We start from the raw sequence: 15844 nt of genomic DNA, 5'->3' as shown, positions 1-15844 counted from the left end.
ATGGCAGGCAAGACTCCTGCTTTATGGAGCGGATGCCAAGACTCACTAATGAGTCCACGTGGCTAGAATGGTGTCAACCTAGTAACCACTGCTTTAAAAATGTGGCCTAGAACCCCCACCAACGGTGGAAGAGAAGTGGGGCTCAGCAGCACTCAGATCGATGGCTCAGATGCTTGTTCATCCCTGGACCACTTCAATGGGGGAAGTTTTGAGGATTTTTAGCAAGCCAGAGGAAACTTGCTGGCTTTTCTCACAATGGTTTTCCAGCATAGGAATCTCAATTTCCCTGACTACTAACTTTCCCTGTCCATTGTTTCAGCAAGTCACTTGAAAAGTAATGCACATGTTGTAGAATATTTAATATATGAGAAAATATTCAGTATGTGGTGTTATGTTAAAAAAAAGCAGGTTATACAGCAATCTGTTTCTTATGTCCTCAATTTTGTAAAATAAACAAGTGAAAAAACATACTGGTGATGCATGGAAAAAAGGCCAAAGGCATAGAGTAAAAGGGTGCATTTCAGTATTTTCCAACTTTTCTACAATGAATGTAGATTTTTAACATCAGAAAGGGAGGAATGTTTTATGTTGTTAAAACATAAAAAGGTCATTCTTTAAAAGATATTGAAGAGAAACATCAGAGGTAAATGGTTAAGTAAAGTTGGAGGAACCGCTTTATGGACATCCAAAAAATAACAATTATGGGCGTCTTCTCTTAGGAAACAGCTGGAAGTATGTAAAGAGTATTCTACGGGGTGTTTGCTGTACTGTTATTTATAAATATCAAAAAAGGGAAAGGGGGAAATGTTCAACATTAGAGGAATGGTTAAATATGGTATGATGGGCTATTATATAGTCATTAAAATGTTTAAAAAAAGTTTTTAATAACATGGGGAAATACAAATGTTATATTAAACAGAAAGTGTATAAAATTACACACACAATATGATCTTATCAATGTTAAAAGATATATGCACAGTCTTTATGTGTTACTGATATTCTGAAAATGTCACCAATATATTAATAGCATTTCTCTTTCGGTGGTAGGATTTGGGGGATATTTTACTTTCTTCTTTGTACTTTTTGCATTGTTTGCGCTAGAATTACTCATAGCGAGTATGCATAGTATCATTTTTATAAACATGATAAGGCTATTTAAAGTATTCTTTGTTTATATGGACATATATATGGATTTAATCTGGATATACATAAAACAACTATACACACAGATATACACACATACACATAACAAAAGATTAGAGGAGAAACACTACTCCAAAATGTTAACAGTGGTTATCTCTGAGTGGTAAAATTATAGGTACATTTTCTTTTCATATACCTATATTTTCCATATTTTCTACAACATGCTTCTATTACTTTTACATTAGAAAAATGTTTAATTTCAGAAATAGAGTTCTACACTCACATAATAACATGGAAATGTGCTTAAACTACAAAATTCTGTGAAAAGTAAAAGCAGTATACAAATGGTAGATGCACTTTGATTACAACTATATCAAAACTTATCTGTATGTGGCAAAGGCTAAAAATGAATATGGAAAATAATCTCTTTGTATGGAATCTTTGGGACCTGGAATATTCCAGGGAATTTTCCCATTTATGGAAAAGATCAATCCATATAAAGATAAATGACCTTATAAAGTTCTGTTCTTAAGGTAGTTTCCCTTGGCCTAATGTTTTAATCTCTTTGGTACCATTCATGGTACCAACACTGACTTTATTTATTTATTTATTTTTTAGCAATCTCTACATATAACGTGGGGCTCAAACTCACGACCCCAAGATCAGGAGTCACATGCTGCACTGACTGAGCCAGCCAGGCGCCCCCAACACGAAGTTTAAACAAAAGCCATTAGTACTAGTATAACTCAATGATGAACAAACCATAAGCAAGGCCAATGACATGCTCCAGATGGTGGATGCCTGAGCAAATACTACATTTCATAAGGGGATTCCACTTATCCTGGCTATCTCGATGATGGTGATAATACTAACAGCAGCAGCTGTCATTTACTGAGCATCTATTAAGTCCTAGGTTCCTTATATACATTATTTCATCCTTATAACCCATAAAGTAGATAGTATTATTAACATTTTATAGATGAGGAAACTCAGGTTCAAAGAAGTTAAGCCATATAGATGGTAAATAGCAGCATCAGGATTTAAACCTGCATGTCTGTGACCTCCAAGTCCATATTCTGTTGTTTCATAGCATGAACTAGATTTGGGTGTGTTTAAGAGGGTGTAATTATGAGTGATTTTTCACCTTATCTTCAAAGTCTTCCAAAACACTGTTGTTTTGTTTTCACAATACAGTATTATAAAAAAGAATAACAAGTATTATAAATAGCACAGTTAGTTTACTTCTTGGTCCGAAATAAATAAAGAAGCAAAAATTACCAAGAAAAAAATGAAATAAAAATCAAAGAACTTTCATTCTTGGCTGACTGCAGTTAGCACAGGTTAAAAATTCCCAGAAAGTCAGGAGTTAATGAGATGAGAGTGGGGGTTGAGTACCAGTGGTGACAAGATAAAGGGGACTGTTTTAGAAGTCACTGCACTGGAAATGAATTCATGACAGTTGCAAACACGGCTTGCTGGGCAGCAGTGGCAGCACTAAAGTGTCCCGCTTTGAAAAGCAAGTCCCTGTCTTGAGGAGAACAGGCAGCTTTGAGGATTAAAGGGAGCAGGGCATAACCTAAGCACACGAAAAAGACAAGGATTTAGCTTTCAACTTGGAACCCACGGTAATAAGGGCCGGTGGATGCTGGGAGGGAAAAACCTAAGTGGGAGAGGTAGGAGATAGAATGCTCTCATGGTATGCACGGCCTGGAGGACTTTGGCACTCCCAATTATAATTATTTGTCAGGACAAAAGCTCAGGGCTAAGATGCTTCTACAGAGAAAAACTGATGTAACCAAAGAAAGGAAGTTAGGTGAGCACAACTCTGAGGCTGCATTTCACTGAAGCTGAGTCTACTTTGATATTTTTAAGGGTTCTCAAAGTAGTTCAACCTCTCCAAGTCTGTGGCCCCAGTGAGCATTTCTGGGAGCACCTGGCATTGGTGCCCTGAGGATGGGAGGGGTACCGATATAGCACTACTCAGGAAAACCAGTACCTTCCACCTTAGTGGATTGCTGCTTCAGCTTTAAGTTCTTTGCGTGGGTCTTCCCCAGGTAGTGCGACTGGGCCACGACAGGGGAGGAAAAGGTCATGTTACAGATGGGGCAGCACTGGTTCTTGTCTTTGCTTCTGCTGCTCTTCTGGTTGGGAGAAAGAACACAGGTCTGATCACGCCACTGCCCAGCCAGAAAATCTTCAATGGTTCCCCATTGCCCATAGAAGAATGGGAATTCAAGGCCCCCTTCACACACTAACCCCAACCTACCTTTCTGGATCTTTCTCCAGCTACTTCATTTCAGGCTCTACTCACCATTCCCCACTTTATTCTCTGTTGCTTCCTTGCTTTGCTTGGGCCATTCCTGCTACCTAGAATGATCTTCCTCTTTTCCTGCCTAGCATGTATTGGCTTAGCCTTCAAGGCCTATATATATATATATATATATATGTATTTATACATATATGTATATATATCTCACTTCTGGGAGATTATTATGCAAGAAAATCATTCAGTACACAATTATCGAGCTGCTTTGTGTGGGTATTCAGAAAAAGTTAATCTTGTTCCATCTCTGCATGCCCAGAGTACCTTAAACAGACCTCTATCATACCACTTGTCACCCAAACTGACAGTGTCACAGCTTAGGAGGACTTTGGGCATGGACCACTGGAATCATCTTTGTTTCCTATCCTTAGCACCCTGCTGGAGTCTGGCACACAGCAGATATTCAGGGTTTGCTGAACAAGCAGATATTTGGGTTTTATTTGTTGATTGTGATTAGGCCAGAAAACAATGTATTTCAAGCCTATGTTAAGAGCTCCCAGCTCTCTGAGGTCTGATCTGTGAATAGTATTCGTTACAAGAGCATTTTACAATTTTGGCACTATTGACATTTTGGATAATTCTTTGTTGTAGAGGAAGGGGAATGTCACTTCATTTGAACTACTGGACCACCCCGAGGGTTGAAATAATCAAGATACAAAGAGGTGAAGTGACTTGTCCAGAGTCATAGAGTTAGTCTTGTCTTTCTGAATTCTAAATCATAAGCAGAAGGGCAACTAGGGGATGGGTCCAGTGACTTTGGAGAAGGGATGAGTAAGGCCCTTCCAAACCTGTGACCACTATATATAATAGGAAGCAATCTGCAAATTTTCATTCACTAAACATCCACTAGGAATTGGAATTTTACCTCACAATACCCTTAAAAGGTAGGAATTATTATCTCCATTTTATGGGTGAAGTAGAGAGGTGAAGTGATTTGCCCAAAGTCACCAAACCAGTAAGTTGCAGAGCTGGTATTGGGCCCTCATCAGTGGACTTCTCATCCCATGACATTTGAACAACCTCCCATGGAACAAAATAATGGTACCCCTGAGGGACTAGGATTGTTTCAGCATAATTCTCACGTATTTCTAACCCAAAAAGCAAGTGCATTTACACCTCAATCGGAACAGGCGTTTGGAAAGGTGTTTTTTCCACTTGTTTATTCAAAACATTCAAGTGCTGAACTCAGCTCTTTCCCTCCCATTTCAAGAAAGCAAGCAGCCTGGTTTCTTTCCCTTTTTTCTCCTTGAGTAGTGAAGGGGAAGCTTCTTGTCCTGCTCCAATAAACCACTGGGTGGTAATGCATAACAATGGCTTGATTTACTGAGCCCTACTATGTGCCAGGCTCTGTGTTTGGTGCTTTTTATAAACCTTCCCTCATTTTAGTTTGGAAAAATCCTAAAATATAGTTGATATTAGCATTCTCATTTTTAGGGAGGAAGATATTAAGGCTTAGAGAAGTAACAAGACTTTTCCAAGTCACACAACATGGCCAGGATTTGAAGCCAATTCAGTCTGACTCAAAGCCCACCTTCTTTCCACCACACCAACCTGCCTGTTGGCTTCATCAGAAAGTGAGCAGTCTCAACATGGCAGCTGGATTACCTGATCTGAGTCTAGCTTCTTCGTTTCCCCTTTTAATGTCTCCATTCCATGGATTGCTAGGTATCTCTTCACTTTGTTGGCATGTTTTTTGCTCTGCAAGAACCCAGGAAAAAGATCAAAAATAGCCAAATGCCATTTCATATCTAAGGCACTCAAAAATACTAGATTTTCATCTGATCCATCCTCACAAAAACTTTTGAGGAGGAGAAGGTAGGGGAAGAAACCTAGTTTATTGAGCACCTACTCTGTTCAAGGCACTTTACGTGCTATTAAGTCTAACCTTCACAGCAATCTATGAGAAAATTACCATCATCTCTATCTTACAGATAAGGAAACTAAGACTGAAGATGGTGAGGCTTCTTGCCCAAGATGAGCAGCAGAGTTGTGATTCTAACTCAGGTCTATTTAAAGCCAAAGTGCATACTTTCTACTATACCACACTGAGAGGGAAGATATAAGTATAATGATCCTGATTTGGATGGGAGAAATGAGACACAGAAAAATTAAGTCAACCTTCAAATCACAGTCAACATGCATGGAGGCAATGTCTGGGTGGCTAGGAAGGAATTACATACACTTCACTGTGCAAGCCAGGGAGAAGTGAGGGCTTGGCACTGAGTGTGGAAAATAAAGTATTTCTTTTTTTTTTATTTTGGAAAGTAAAGTATTTCTAAAGGTACAATGGCATACCTGGTAGTGTGCCAGCTTCTGGGACTCAGAAATGAGCAAGGCGCAGCAAACCTTACACTGGGTATTGGTAAAGAGACACTGGTTCTTCTGGATCATGTGCTCCACTACAGAGAGGAAAATAAAAAATCTTTGAGTTAAAAACCTACTTCAACAGCACTGTCTTTGAACCCAGTCTCAAACGTAGGCACTGAGTAATGGAATGCCGTATCATTCATTATATCTCGACACACCTTAGTCACTCCTTCCCTATGCTTTCATGACTCATGCTATATTCTCATATCACCTATATAATAACTTTACAATTTTGTGTAAGCCAATTTTCTTTACTAAGTAAATTTTTTTGAGTTATAATTGATATACAACATTATATTAGTTTCAGGTGTACAATATAATGATTTGATATTTGTATATATTGCAAAATGGTCACCATGATAAATCTAGTTAACATCTGTCATCATATATAGTTACAAATCTTTGTCTGGTGATGAAAACTTTCCAGATTTACTCTCTTAGCAACTTTCAAATATACAATTCAGCATTATTAACTATAATCACCGTGATATAAATTCTTTCAAAAAGAAATCTTTAGATCATAAATTTAAATAGATACCAATAAAAATGAAGTAATTCTAGACTGACACTGGTACCAGAGGCTTGGAGCTCTCCTTACAAAGACTAAGAGAGCAGCAACTGTGAAGAAAGGTGTTAAGACATCTTTCCCAGATAGAATCAGAAAGATTGAAAGACTTGAAAAGAGAATCATTTTATCACTCTTTTTTTAAACTGTAATAATAAATTCTCTATCTTTTTTATTATTTGTGAACATTTTCTGTGGAATTAAAAATAAAGCAACTCCAACATTTATTCCACTAAAACATCAATAGCATTTTCTGATTTTATTATTTATTTATTTTTAAAAAGATTTTATTTCTCTATTTCTTTTTATTTTTTAAAGATTTTATTTATTTATTTGACAGAGAGAGAGATAGCGAGAGCAGGAACACAAGCAGGGGGAGTGGGAGAGGGAGAAGCAGGCTTCCTGCCGAGCAGGGAGCCCAATGCGGGGCTCGATCCCAGGACCCTGGGATCATGACCTGAGCTGAAGGCAGACGCTTAACGACTGAGCCACCCAGGCACCCCAAAAAGATTTTATTTTTATGTAATCTCTACACCCACTGTGGGGCTCAAACTCATAACCCTGAGATCAAGAGTTGCATGCTCTACTGACAGAGCCAGCCAGGCACCCTGCATTTTCTGATTTTAAAAATTTACATTGGTATAACTGTATACAGCGTTTTGGTTAGAAAATTGTACTGGGGTTTAGTTATTGAAAGACTAGAATATTCTTTTTGTATGGAAAGAATGTGAGTTTGTTTATTAAGGAAACATTAAAAATTGGTTTCTTTGGAATAAATCAGAAGATTTGAAAAGTAATTTTGGAGGATAAATATCAATTAGAAGATGCTGCTTGGGGTGCCTGGGTGGCTCAGTCGTTGAGCGTCTGCCTTCGTCTCGGGTCATGGTCCCAGGGTCCTGGGATCGAGCCCTGCATCGGGCTCCCTGCTCGGCGGGAAGCCTGCTTCTCCCTCTCCCTCTCCCCCTGCTTGTGATCCCTCTCTTGCTGTGTCTCTGTCAAATAAATACATAAAATCTTTAAAAAAAAAAAAAGAAGGTGCTGCTCGATGATCTTTTACCTTCATGAGAAAAGGTTAATTAATCCTGTTATTATATAGTAAACACAAACTATTATCTAATACCAGTTAAATGTGTGTGGTACAAATCTTGGTTAGGAACTTGGGCCCCCCAGGCATGCTGACTTGGGTTCAAATCCTGCTGCTGTTTCTGTGACTGTGTGATTTTATAGAAATTACTTAATCTCAGGGCGCCTGGGTGCCTCAGTCGTTAAGCGTCTGCCTTCAGCTCAGGTCATGATCCCAGCATCCTGGGATGGAGCCCTAAGTCAGGCTCCCTGCTAAGCAGGGAGCCTGCTTCTCCCTCTCACTCTGCCTCTCCCCCTGCTCTTGCTCTCTCGGGTGCATGCTCTCTCTCAAGTAAATTAATAAAATCTTAAAAAAAAAAAAAGAAATTAATCTCCATCCTGTGGTTTTCCTCTGTTTACAATGGGAGTACAGAAGCCCTCCCTTATCTGGCAGTTTCACATTCTGTGAGTTCAGTTACCTATGGTCAATCATAGTCTGGAGGCAGATGATCTTCCCTCTCACATATCTTCAGAAGGTCAGTAGTAGCCTAATGCTATGTCACAATGCCTACATCATTCATTTCACTTTATCTCATCATGTAGACATTTAATCATTTCACATTACCACAAGGGTAAGTACAGTAAGATATTTTGAGAAACAGAGATACCACATTCATATAACTTTTACTACAATAAGTTATAATTGTTCTTTTTTTTTTTTTTAAAGATTTTTTATTTATTTGAGAGAATGAGAGACAGAGAGCACGAGAGGGAAGAGGGTCAGAGGGAGAAGTGGACCTCCTGCTGAGCAGGGAGCCCGATATGGGACCCGATCCTGGGACTCCAGGATCACGACCTGAGCGGAAGGCAGCCGCCTAACCAACTGAGCCACCCAGGCGCCCCTATAATTGTTCTGTTTTATTAATAGTTATTATTGTCAATCTCTTACTGTGCTTAATTTCTTATTTATTTATTTATTTATTTATTTATTTATTTATTTATTTGACAGAGAGAGACACAGCAAGAGAGGGAACACAAGCAGGGGGAGCGAGAGAGGGAGAAGCAGGCTCCCTGCCAAGCAGGGAGCCCGATGCGGGGCTCGATCCCCGCACCCGGGGATCATGACCTGAGCCGAAGGCAGATGCCCAATGACTGAGCCACCCAGGCGCCCCTGTACTTAATTTCTAAATAAAACTTTATCATAGATATGTATGTACAGGAAAAAATATAAATATATATAGGGTTCGATACCATCTGTGGTTTTAGGCATTCACAGTAGGGATCTTAGAATATATTTCCCATGAATAAGGGGGACTACTGTACGGTAACATGTATCTCATAGAATGTATTATCCTTGTGGTTTTCCATACAAAGCACTTAGTGCAGTGTCTGGCTTAGTTAGTACACACTCGTTGTCAATGACGAATGTTATATGTCAAATTCTTTTTTGGGTTCTGTGCTTCTGAGAAAATTAACTATTTTCTAGATTGTACCTGTGAATATATATATATTTTAAAGATTTTAAGTAATCTCTACCCCCAACGTGGGGCTTGAACTCACAACCCCAAGATCAACAGTTGTATGCTCCATGGACTAAGTCAGCCAGGTGCCCTAAGATATTTCTTATTCTAGAACTTGGTAAGTGTTAAAATTTTTCTTGATCTGACTTTGAAACATCTCAATTCACCTAACATATTACACAAGTTGTACACTGTAGGAAACCATGACATTAACTGTTCTTAATTGTTGGGTGGGGAACTAAGCCTCACCTTTGGGGAGGAAGTAAAATTTCACGCAAGGCATGAGTTCTATCATGACACCAATAATCTGAGGCAGGGACAGAGTCCAGAAAACTCTGAGGGGACAGCAAGCTCATGTTTTTTATCTTCCACTCTGGACCAAAATGAGGTCAAGATGCCCTGGAGGGAGGTTCTTGGTAGGAAACTTTTTTTTTTTTTTAAAGATTTATTTATTTATTTGAGAGGGAGGGGCAGAGAGAGAGAGAATCTTCAAGCAGACTCCCTGCTGAGCAGGGAGCGGCAATGTGGGGCTTGATCCCATTACCCATGAGATCATCACCTGAGCTGAAACCATGAATCTGATGCTTAACCAGCTGAGCCACCCAGGTGCCCCTCTTGGTAGGAAAGTTTTTAAGGTGACTTTCCCTACTTTACAAGGTCTAAAGCTTATCTATGCCAGCCCTTTTGGGCAGAAAGGCTGCTGTCTGGCTGTATTTCTGCCCCTTAGAATCACTGTTTATTTCCCCATTTTTCTCCTATGGTGCTTGATAAATTTTTGTGAAAGACCTTGCTGGCCTCAGTTGGGTTCAGAGAAACAAAGGGAAGTGGGTCTGTGAACACATATGGGCCAGAGCTTTTATTTTAACCAACTCAGCCACCGAGGCGCCCTCAAGAGCTTTTATTTTAAAGGGAGGATGAGAGGATCCTCAGAATGCAAAGCCCGTAAGATGGAGATGGTACCCAGGAGTCACACTCCAGTCTTCCTCCCCTGACCTGGAGATGTTGGATATTTTCTTTTTTTTAATTAAAGAAGATGAGGTTCTTTTTCAAAGATATTCAGAATCTGACTCTCAAAGGCTAAACAGGGCAGGGACCATGTATGACTTTGTACCCCAGTATCTAGTACAATACCTGACCCATAGCAGGGCCTTGGTGAGTATGCTGAATGAATGAAATGAACCTCTCTAGCCTCAGAGAGTATATCCACACAGTCCACAAATACATAATTGGAATGCTTTCTATGTGCTAGCACTGGGGCCATATCAACAAGTAAGACAGAATACAAAGTAAATAAAAAGCAAAATAGTGAGAGAGAGAGAGAAATGCTATGAAAACAAAGTAAGTAGCTCTCTCTGTAAAATAAATAAATAAATAATCTTAAAAAAAAAAAAGAGGGGGCGCCTGGGTGGCTCAGTCGGTTAAGTGTCTGCCTTCATCTCAGGTCATGATCCCAGGGTCCTCGCATCAGGCTCCCTGCTCGGCTGGGAGCCTGCTTCTCCCTCTCCCTCTGCCTGCTGCTCTGTCTGCTTGTGCTCTCTCTCTCTGTCAAATAAATAAATAAAAAATCTTTTTTTTTTTTTTTAAAGATTTTATTTACTTATTCATGAGAGAGAGAGAGAGAGGCAGAGGGAGAAGCAGACTTCCCGCAGAGCGGGGAGCCCGATGCGGGACTCGATCCCAGGACTCCGGGATCATGACCTGAGCCGAGGGCAGACGCTTAACCATCTGAGCCACCCAGGAGCCCCAATAAATAAAAAATCTTTAAACAACAACAACAAAGTAAGTGGTAGAGAATGATGGGGGCAGTATAGTCAGCGAAGACTATCTTATAAGGCATCAGCCATAAGGAGGTCTGGGGGAAATAGTGTTCCAGCCTGAGACAGTGCCAGGTCTCTGAGGCAGGGATGAGTTTGGCATATTCAAGGAATGGAGAGGAGGTCAGTGTGGCTAGAGTATGGTGAATGAGACAAAAGTGGTAGGAAATAAAAGTTGGAGAGGCAGTGTGAGGCCTACCAGATCATGTTGAATGAATATAAGGCCTCAAAAGCCATGATTTGAACTATGGATTTTGTTTTTAGTGCCATGAGAGGCAAAAAGATCTGGCTTATATTTCAAAAGATCACTCTGATCACTGTGTCAGCAGACTGTATGGGGATGCCAATGGAAGCTGGCAATGGAGATAGAGAAAAGTGTATGGCTTTGGAATTATATTCCAGAAGTAGATCTGATATGCAATTTCTTAGATTGGATGTGGGGGAGTGAAGGAAGGAGTCAAGAATAGCTCCTAAGGGGGCACCTGGGTGGCTCAGTTGGTTAAGCCACTGCCTTCGGCTCAGGTCATGATCCTGGAGTCCCGGGATCGAGTCCCGCATCGGGCTCCCTGCTCGGCAGGGAGTCTGCTTCTCCCTCTGACCCTCCCCCCTCTCATGTGCTTTCTCTCTCTCAAATAAATAAATAAAATCTTTAAAAAAAAAAAAAAAAAAAAAAGAATAGCTCCTAGGTTTTGAGCTTGAGCATCTGAACAGATGAGATGAAAACTGGAGGACGACAGCCTTGGAGAATTTAAGACTTTTCTTTGGCTATGTTAAACATGAGTGGTCTATTAGATATATGGGTAGAGATATCAAGTAGTCAGTTGGAGATTCAAGTCTGGAGCTCAAGGGAGAGGTCAGAGCTGGAGATTATAAATTGAGACTCGTAAGTATATCAATCATACTTTAGGCTATGGACTGGAAGAGAATGCCTAGTGTAGATGGAAAAGGAAAGAGGTCCTGGAACTGAGTCTTGGAGCCCTCCAAGCCCTGAGACAGAACTGTCCAGCCAAGCCCTTCCTAAATTCCTGACCCACAAGAACCATGAGAGGTTTACAAGGTTGGAGGAAGCTAAGGTCCACACTGGGAAAAAGAGCTTACATAAATTATCAGAATTCTGAGAAGGTGGCCTGAATGTGTGTCTCTATTGCCCTGATATGCACATATAACTTTATTCATTCATTCATTCATTCATTTATTTATTTTAAAGATTTATTTATTCATTTGAGAGAGCGAGAATGAGAGAGAGTACATGAGAGGGGGGAGGGTCAGAGGGAGAAGCAGACTCCCCGCCGAGCAGGGAGCCCGATGCGGGACTCGATCCCGGGACTCCAGGATCATGACCTGAGCCGAAGGCAGTCGCTTAACCAACTGAGCCACCCAGGCGCCCTCATTTATTTATTTTTAAAAAAGATTTTATTTATTTGTGAGAGAGAGGGAAAGCGAGCACAAGCAGGGGGAGCGGCAGGCAGAGGGAGAAGCAGGCTCTCCACCGAGCAAGGAGCCTGATGCGGGACTCAATCCCAGGACCCTGGGATCATGACCTGAGCCGAAGGCAGATGTTTAACTGACTGAGCCACCCAGGCATCCCTCCACCTACAACTTTAATCCAACTACCAACTACCTCCCCAGAATGGGACAGGTTTGATATAAGAAATTAGATGCTTAGAAAACCATTGGAAAGGCACTGAAGGTACTTGGTTGGGCCTTCATAAATGTCTCTAGGAACAATATATGACTGTTACACAGAAAGCTATAGTTTGAGGCCTCCATTGCAACCTTGCTGAAAGTAAGAAGCTTCCATTGTCAATGAACCTACATCTCAGCCTATGAAGCTTGATATTGGATTCTGGAATACTGATGTAGGATGATCTCATAGTCCATGACCTTTCTTGTTAGTAACAATAGCCAAAAGCCATAGGAATATGATCTTCACCCCATTTCTGTCTTCCAAATCTATGATATTGGCAGGATTGGATTTGTATCCGTATTGTAGCCAACCAGAAGATGTACAGGGCAGAGACTGAGAGACCTAGCACAGGGCTGATTTTCACAGGGTCAGTGAAGTATGGACAGAGAGAGCTAGTGTAGAGAAGCAAGATAATTCATAAACTTAAGGAATGTAGGAGAAGTAGTATTTGGGAGACAAATTATCATGACAGCTCAATATAAGTTACAACTGTCTTTAGGTGACTTAATGTGCCTAAAGTTGCCTCAGGATACTTAGGGCCAGAATAGCTGGTCAGTGCATGACTAAACGACCTCCTATATTCCAATTAATGGTGAACACTGCTAATCTATAATGACTTGCTATTCCTTGGCCCCATATGTGGCCTTAGACTCTTCAACTCAGCTCCACAGAAATTCATCAATTTCTGTGTGAAGATGGTCCTCAGAGATGTAACCAATTTAGTAGCCTGCTTATTATGGCTTTTTGGGAGGTAGTGGATTTCTAGGTACAGCTATAGTTAGAAAGCAGCATACAACAAAAGATCCTAGTAAAAGCAAGCTGGATATAATCTACCAGTGGGTCAGATTTGTTAGGCAATGTAGTCCAATGGGCAGGGTGGTCTACAAGAATGAATTGAACAGTTAGCCCCACTAAGATTACTTAGCCTCAGTACTTCTATTTTGTGAATCCATACTGTTGATGGTCTGAAAAAGCTCAAATTTTATCATAGAAAAAAGGCATGAAGAAAGCAAATGTAATGGTATTGATGATGTGGTGTTAAAATTATTCTACTTAGAACACGTATAAAACAGAGTTGAAGGGCGCCTGGGTGGCTCAGTAGGTTAAGCATCTGACTCTTGATTTCAGCTCTCGTTGTGATCTCAGGGTCATGGGATTGAGCCCCTCGTCGGGCTCCATGCTGGGCATGGAGCCTGCTTGAGATTCTCTCTTTCCCTCTCCCCCTCTGCTTCCTGCTCTCTCTCTCAAAAACAAAAAAACAAAAAATGAAACAAAAAAGCAGAGTTGAGCTGAAAGTACAATAAATAAAATGAGAAATTCACGAGAGAAAATCAACATCAAAGTAGCAGAAGACAGAATCAGTGAACTTGCAGATAGATCAATAGAAACATTCAATCTGAAGAGGAAAAAAAAATGGAAGAATAATGAACAGAGCCTCAGAGACTTGTGGGATACATAAAGCATACCAAACAAATATATATGGGAAATCTCAGGAGAGAAAGGAGTAGAAAAAAAATATTTGAAGAAACAATGTTTGAAAACTCCCCATATTTGATTAAAGAAAAACATTAATCCATACAGTCAAAAGTCTCAAGTCTCTTGGGGCATCTGAGTGGCTCAGTTGGCTAAGCATCTGCCTTCGGCTCAAGTCATGATCCCAGAGTCCTGGGACTGAGCCCCGCATCAGGCTCCCTGATCAGTGGGAAGCCTGCCTCTTCCTCTCCCTCTGCCTGTTGCTACCCCTGCTTGTGTGCTCTGTTAAATAAATAAATAAAATCTTAAAAAGAAAAAAAAAAGTCTCAAGTCTCTCAAAACAGGATAAATACCAAAAGATCTACACCCAGATACATCATAGTCAAACTATTGAAAGATAAAGATAGGGGTGCTTGGGTGGCTCATTCAGTTAAGTGTCTGACTCTTGGTTTTGGCTCAGGTCGTGATTTCATGGGTCGTGAGATCAAGCCCCCTGTTGGGCTCTGCACTCAGTGAGGAGTCTGCTTGAGGATTCGCTCCCTCTGCTCCTTCACCTGCTTGTGCTCTCTCTCTCTCTCTAAAATAAATAAATAAATAAATAAATTTTTAAAAAGAAAGATAAAGACAGGAACTCTTTAAATTAGCAAGAGAAAAATGACTCATAATGTATAGTGGAATAATTTGATTAACTTCTCATCTGTAACAATGAAAGCCAGAGGGCAGTGAAATAACAGTAGTGAGAAGATCAAAACTGTCAACCAATAACTTCATGTCCAGCAAAACTATCCTTCAAACATTATGCTAAGTGACAGAAGCCAGTCACAAAAGGCTACATACTATACAATTCAATTTATACGAAGCATCCAGAATAGGCAAATCTATAGAAACAGAAAGGGAATGAGCAGTTGCCAGAGGTGACTGCTAATGGGTATAGGGTTTCTTTCTGGGGTGATGAAAATGTTCTGGAATTACTGGTGATGGTTGCACAATTCTGTGAATATACTAAACCACTGAACTGTATATTTTACAAAGGTGAATTTTATGGCATATGAATTATGTATCAATAAAGACGTTATTTTAAAAAATTATTCTTTAAGACTGAAAGCAAAATAAAAACATTCCCAAATAAAGACTGAGAGAATTCACTGCTAGCAGGTTTGCTTTGTAAGAAATACTAAAGGAGGGATGCCTGGGTGGCTCAGTTGGTTAAGCAGCTGCCTTCAGCTCAGGTCATGATCCCAGGGTCCTGGGATCGAGTCCCGCATCGGGCTCCCCACTCAGCAGGGAGCCTGCTTCTCCCTCTGCCTGCCACTCCTCCTACTTGTGCTCTCTCTCTGACAAATAAAAAAATAAAATCTTAAAAAAAAAAAGAAATACTAAAGGAAGCCCTTCTAGCCGAAAGGAAGTGGTACCAAGTGGTAACTTGAATCCAGAGGAAGAAAAAAAGAACACCAGAAATGGTAAATATGTGGGTTAATATAAAAGACATTATAAATATTTTTTTTCCTAATTTCTTCTCTTAATTTCTTTAAAAGACATATTGTATACGGGTGCCTGGGTGGCAGAGTCAGTTGGGCGCCTGACTCTTGGTTTCAGCTTAGGTTGTGATCTCCAGGTTGTGAGATCGAGCCCCGCATCTGGCTCTGCACTCAGCAGCAGTCTGCTTGAGATTCTTTCTTCCTCTCCCTCTGCCCTTCCCCATTGTGCACCCTCTCTCTCTCTCTAAAATAAATAAATCTTTTTTTTTTTAAAGATTTTTAAAATTTGGGTGCCTGGGTGGCGCAGTTGGTTAGGCGACTGCCTTCGGCTCAGGTCATGATCCTGGAGTCCCTGGATCGAGTCCCGCATCGGGCTCCCTGCTCGGCAGGGAGTCTGCTTCTCCCTCTGACC

General features: G+C 40.5%; 1 protein-coding gene across 8 annotated transcripts in view; it reads right to left on the bottom strand.

The window, feature by feature from the left end:
• Positions 1 to 15844, bottom strand: part of ZNF346 (zinc finger protein 346) — a 72333-nt gene that overhangs the window by 15150 nt on the left and 41339 nt on the right. For 6 of the 8 annotated variants that reach the window (XM_081826407.1, XM_081826410.1, XM_081826409.1 and 3 more), the window contains 3 exons: positions 5762 to 5865; positions 5072 to 5164; positions 3140 to 3284 (listed from right to left, as the gene is read on the bottom strand). The exons of 1 other annotated variant lie outside the window; for it this stretch is intronic. In XM_081826407.1, coding sequence (XP_081682533.1) covers positions 3140 to 3284; positions 5072 to 5164; positions 5762 to 5865 — 342 coding nt within the window. The remainder of the gene's footprint in view (positions 1 to 3139; positions 3285 to 5071; positions 5165 to 5761; positions 5866 to 15844) is intronic. One more of the 8 variants, XM_081826411.1, reaches the window with a different exon arrangement.

Source organism: Leptonychotes weddellii, chromosome 7 (genome assembly GCF_054177405.1).
Source record: "Leptonychotes weddellii isolate Sample4059 chromosome 7, ASM5417740v2, whole genome shotgun sequence".
Taxonomy (NCBI): domain Eukaryota; kingdom Metazoa; phylum Chordata; class Mammalia; order Carnivora; family Phocidae; genus Leptonychotes; species Leptonychotes weddellii.
The sequence above is the reverse complement of the archived record's forward strand: the minus strand, read 5'-3'. Positions and strand labels throughout refer to the sequence as shown.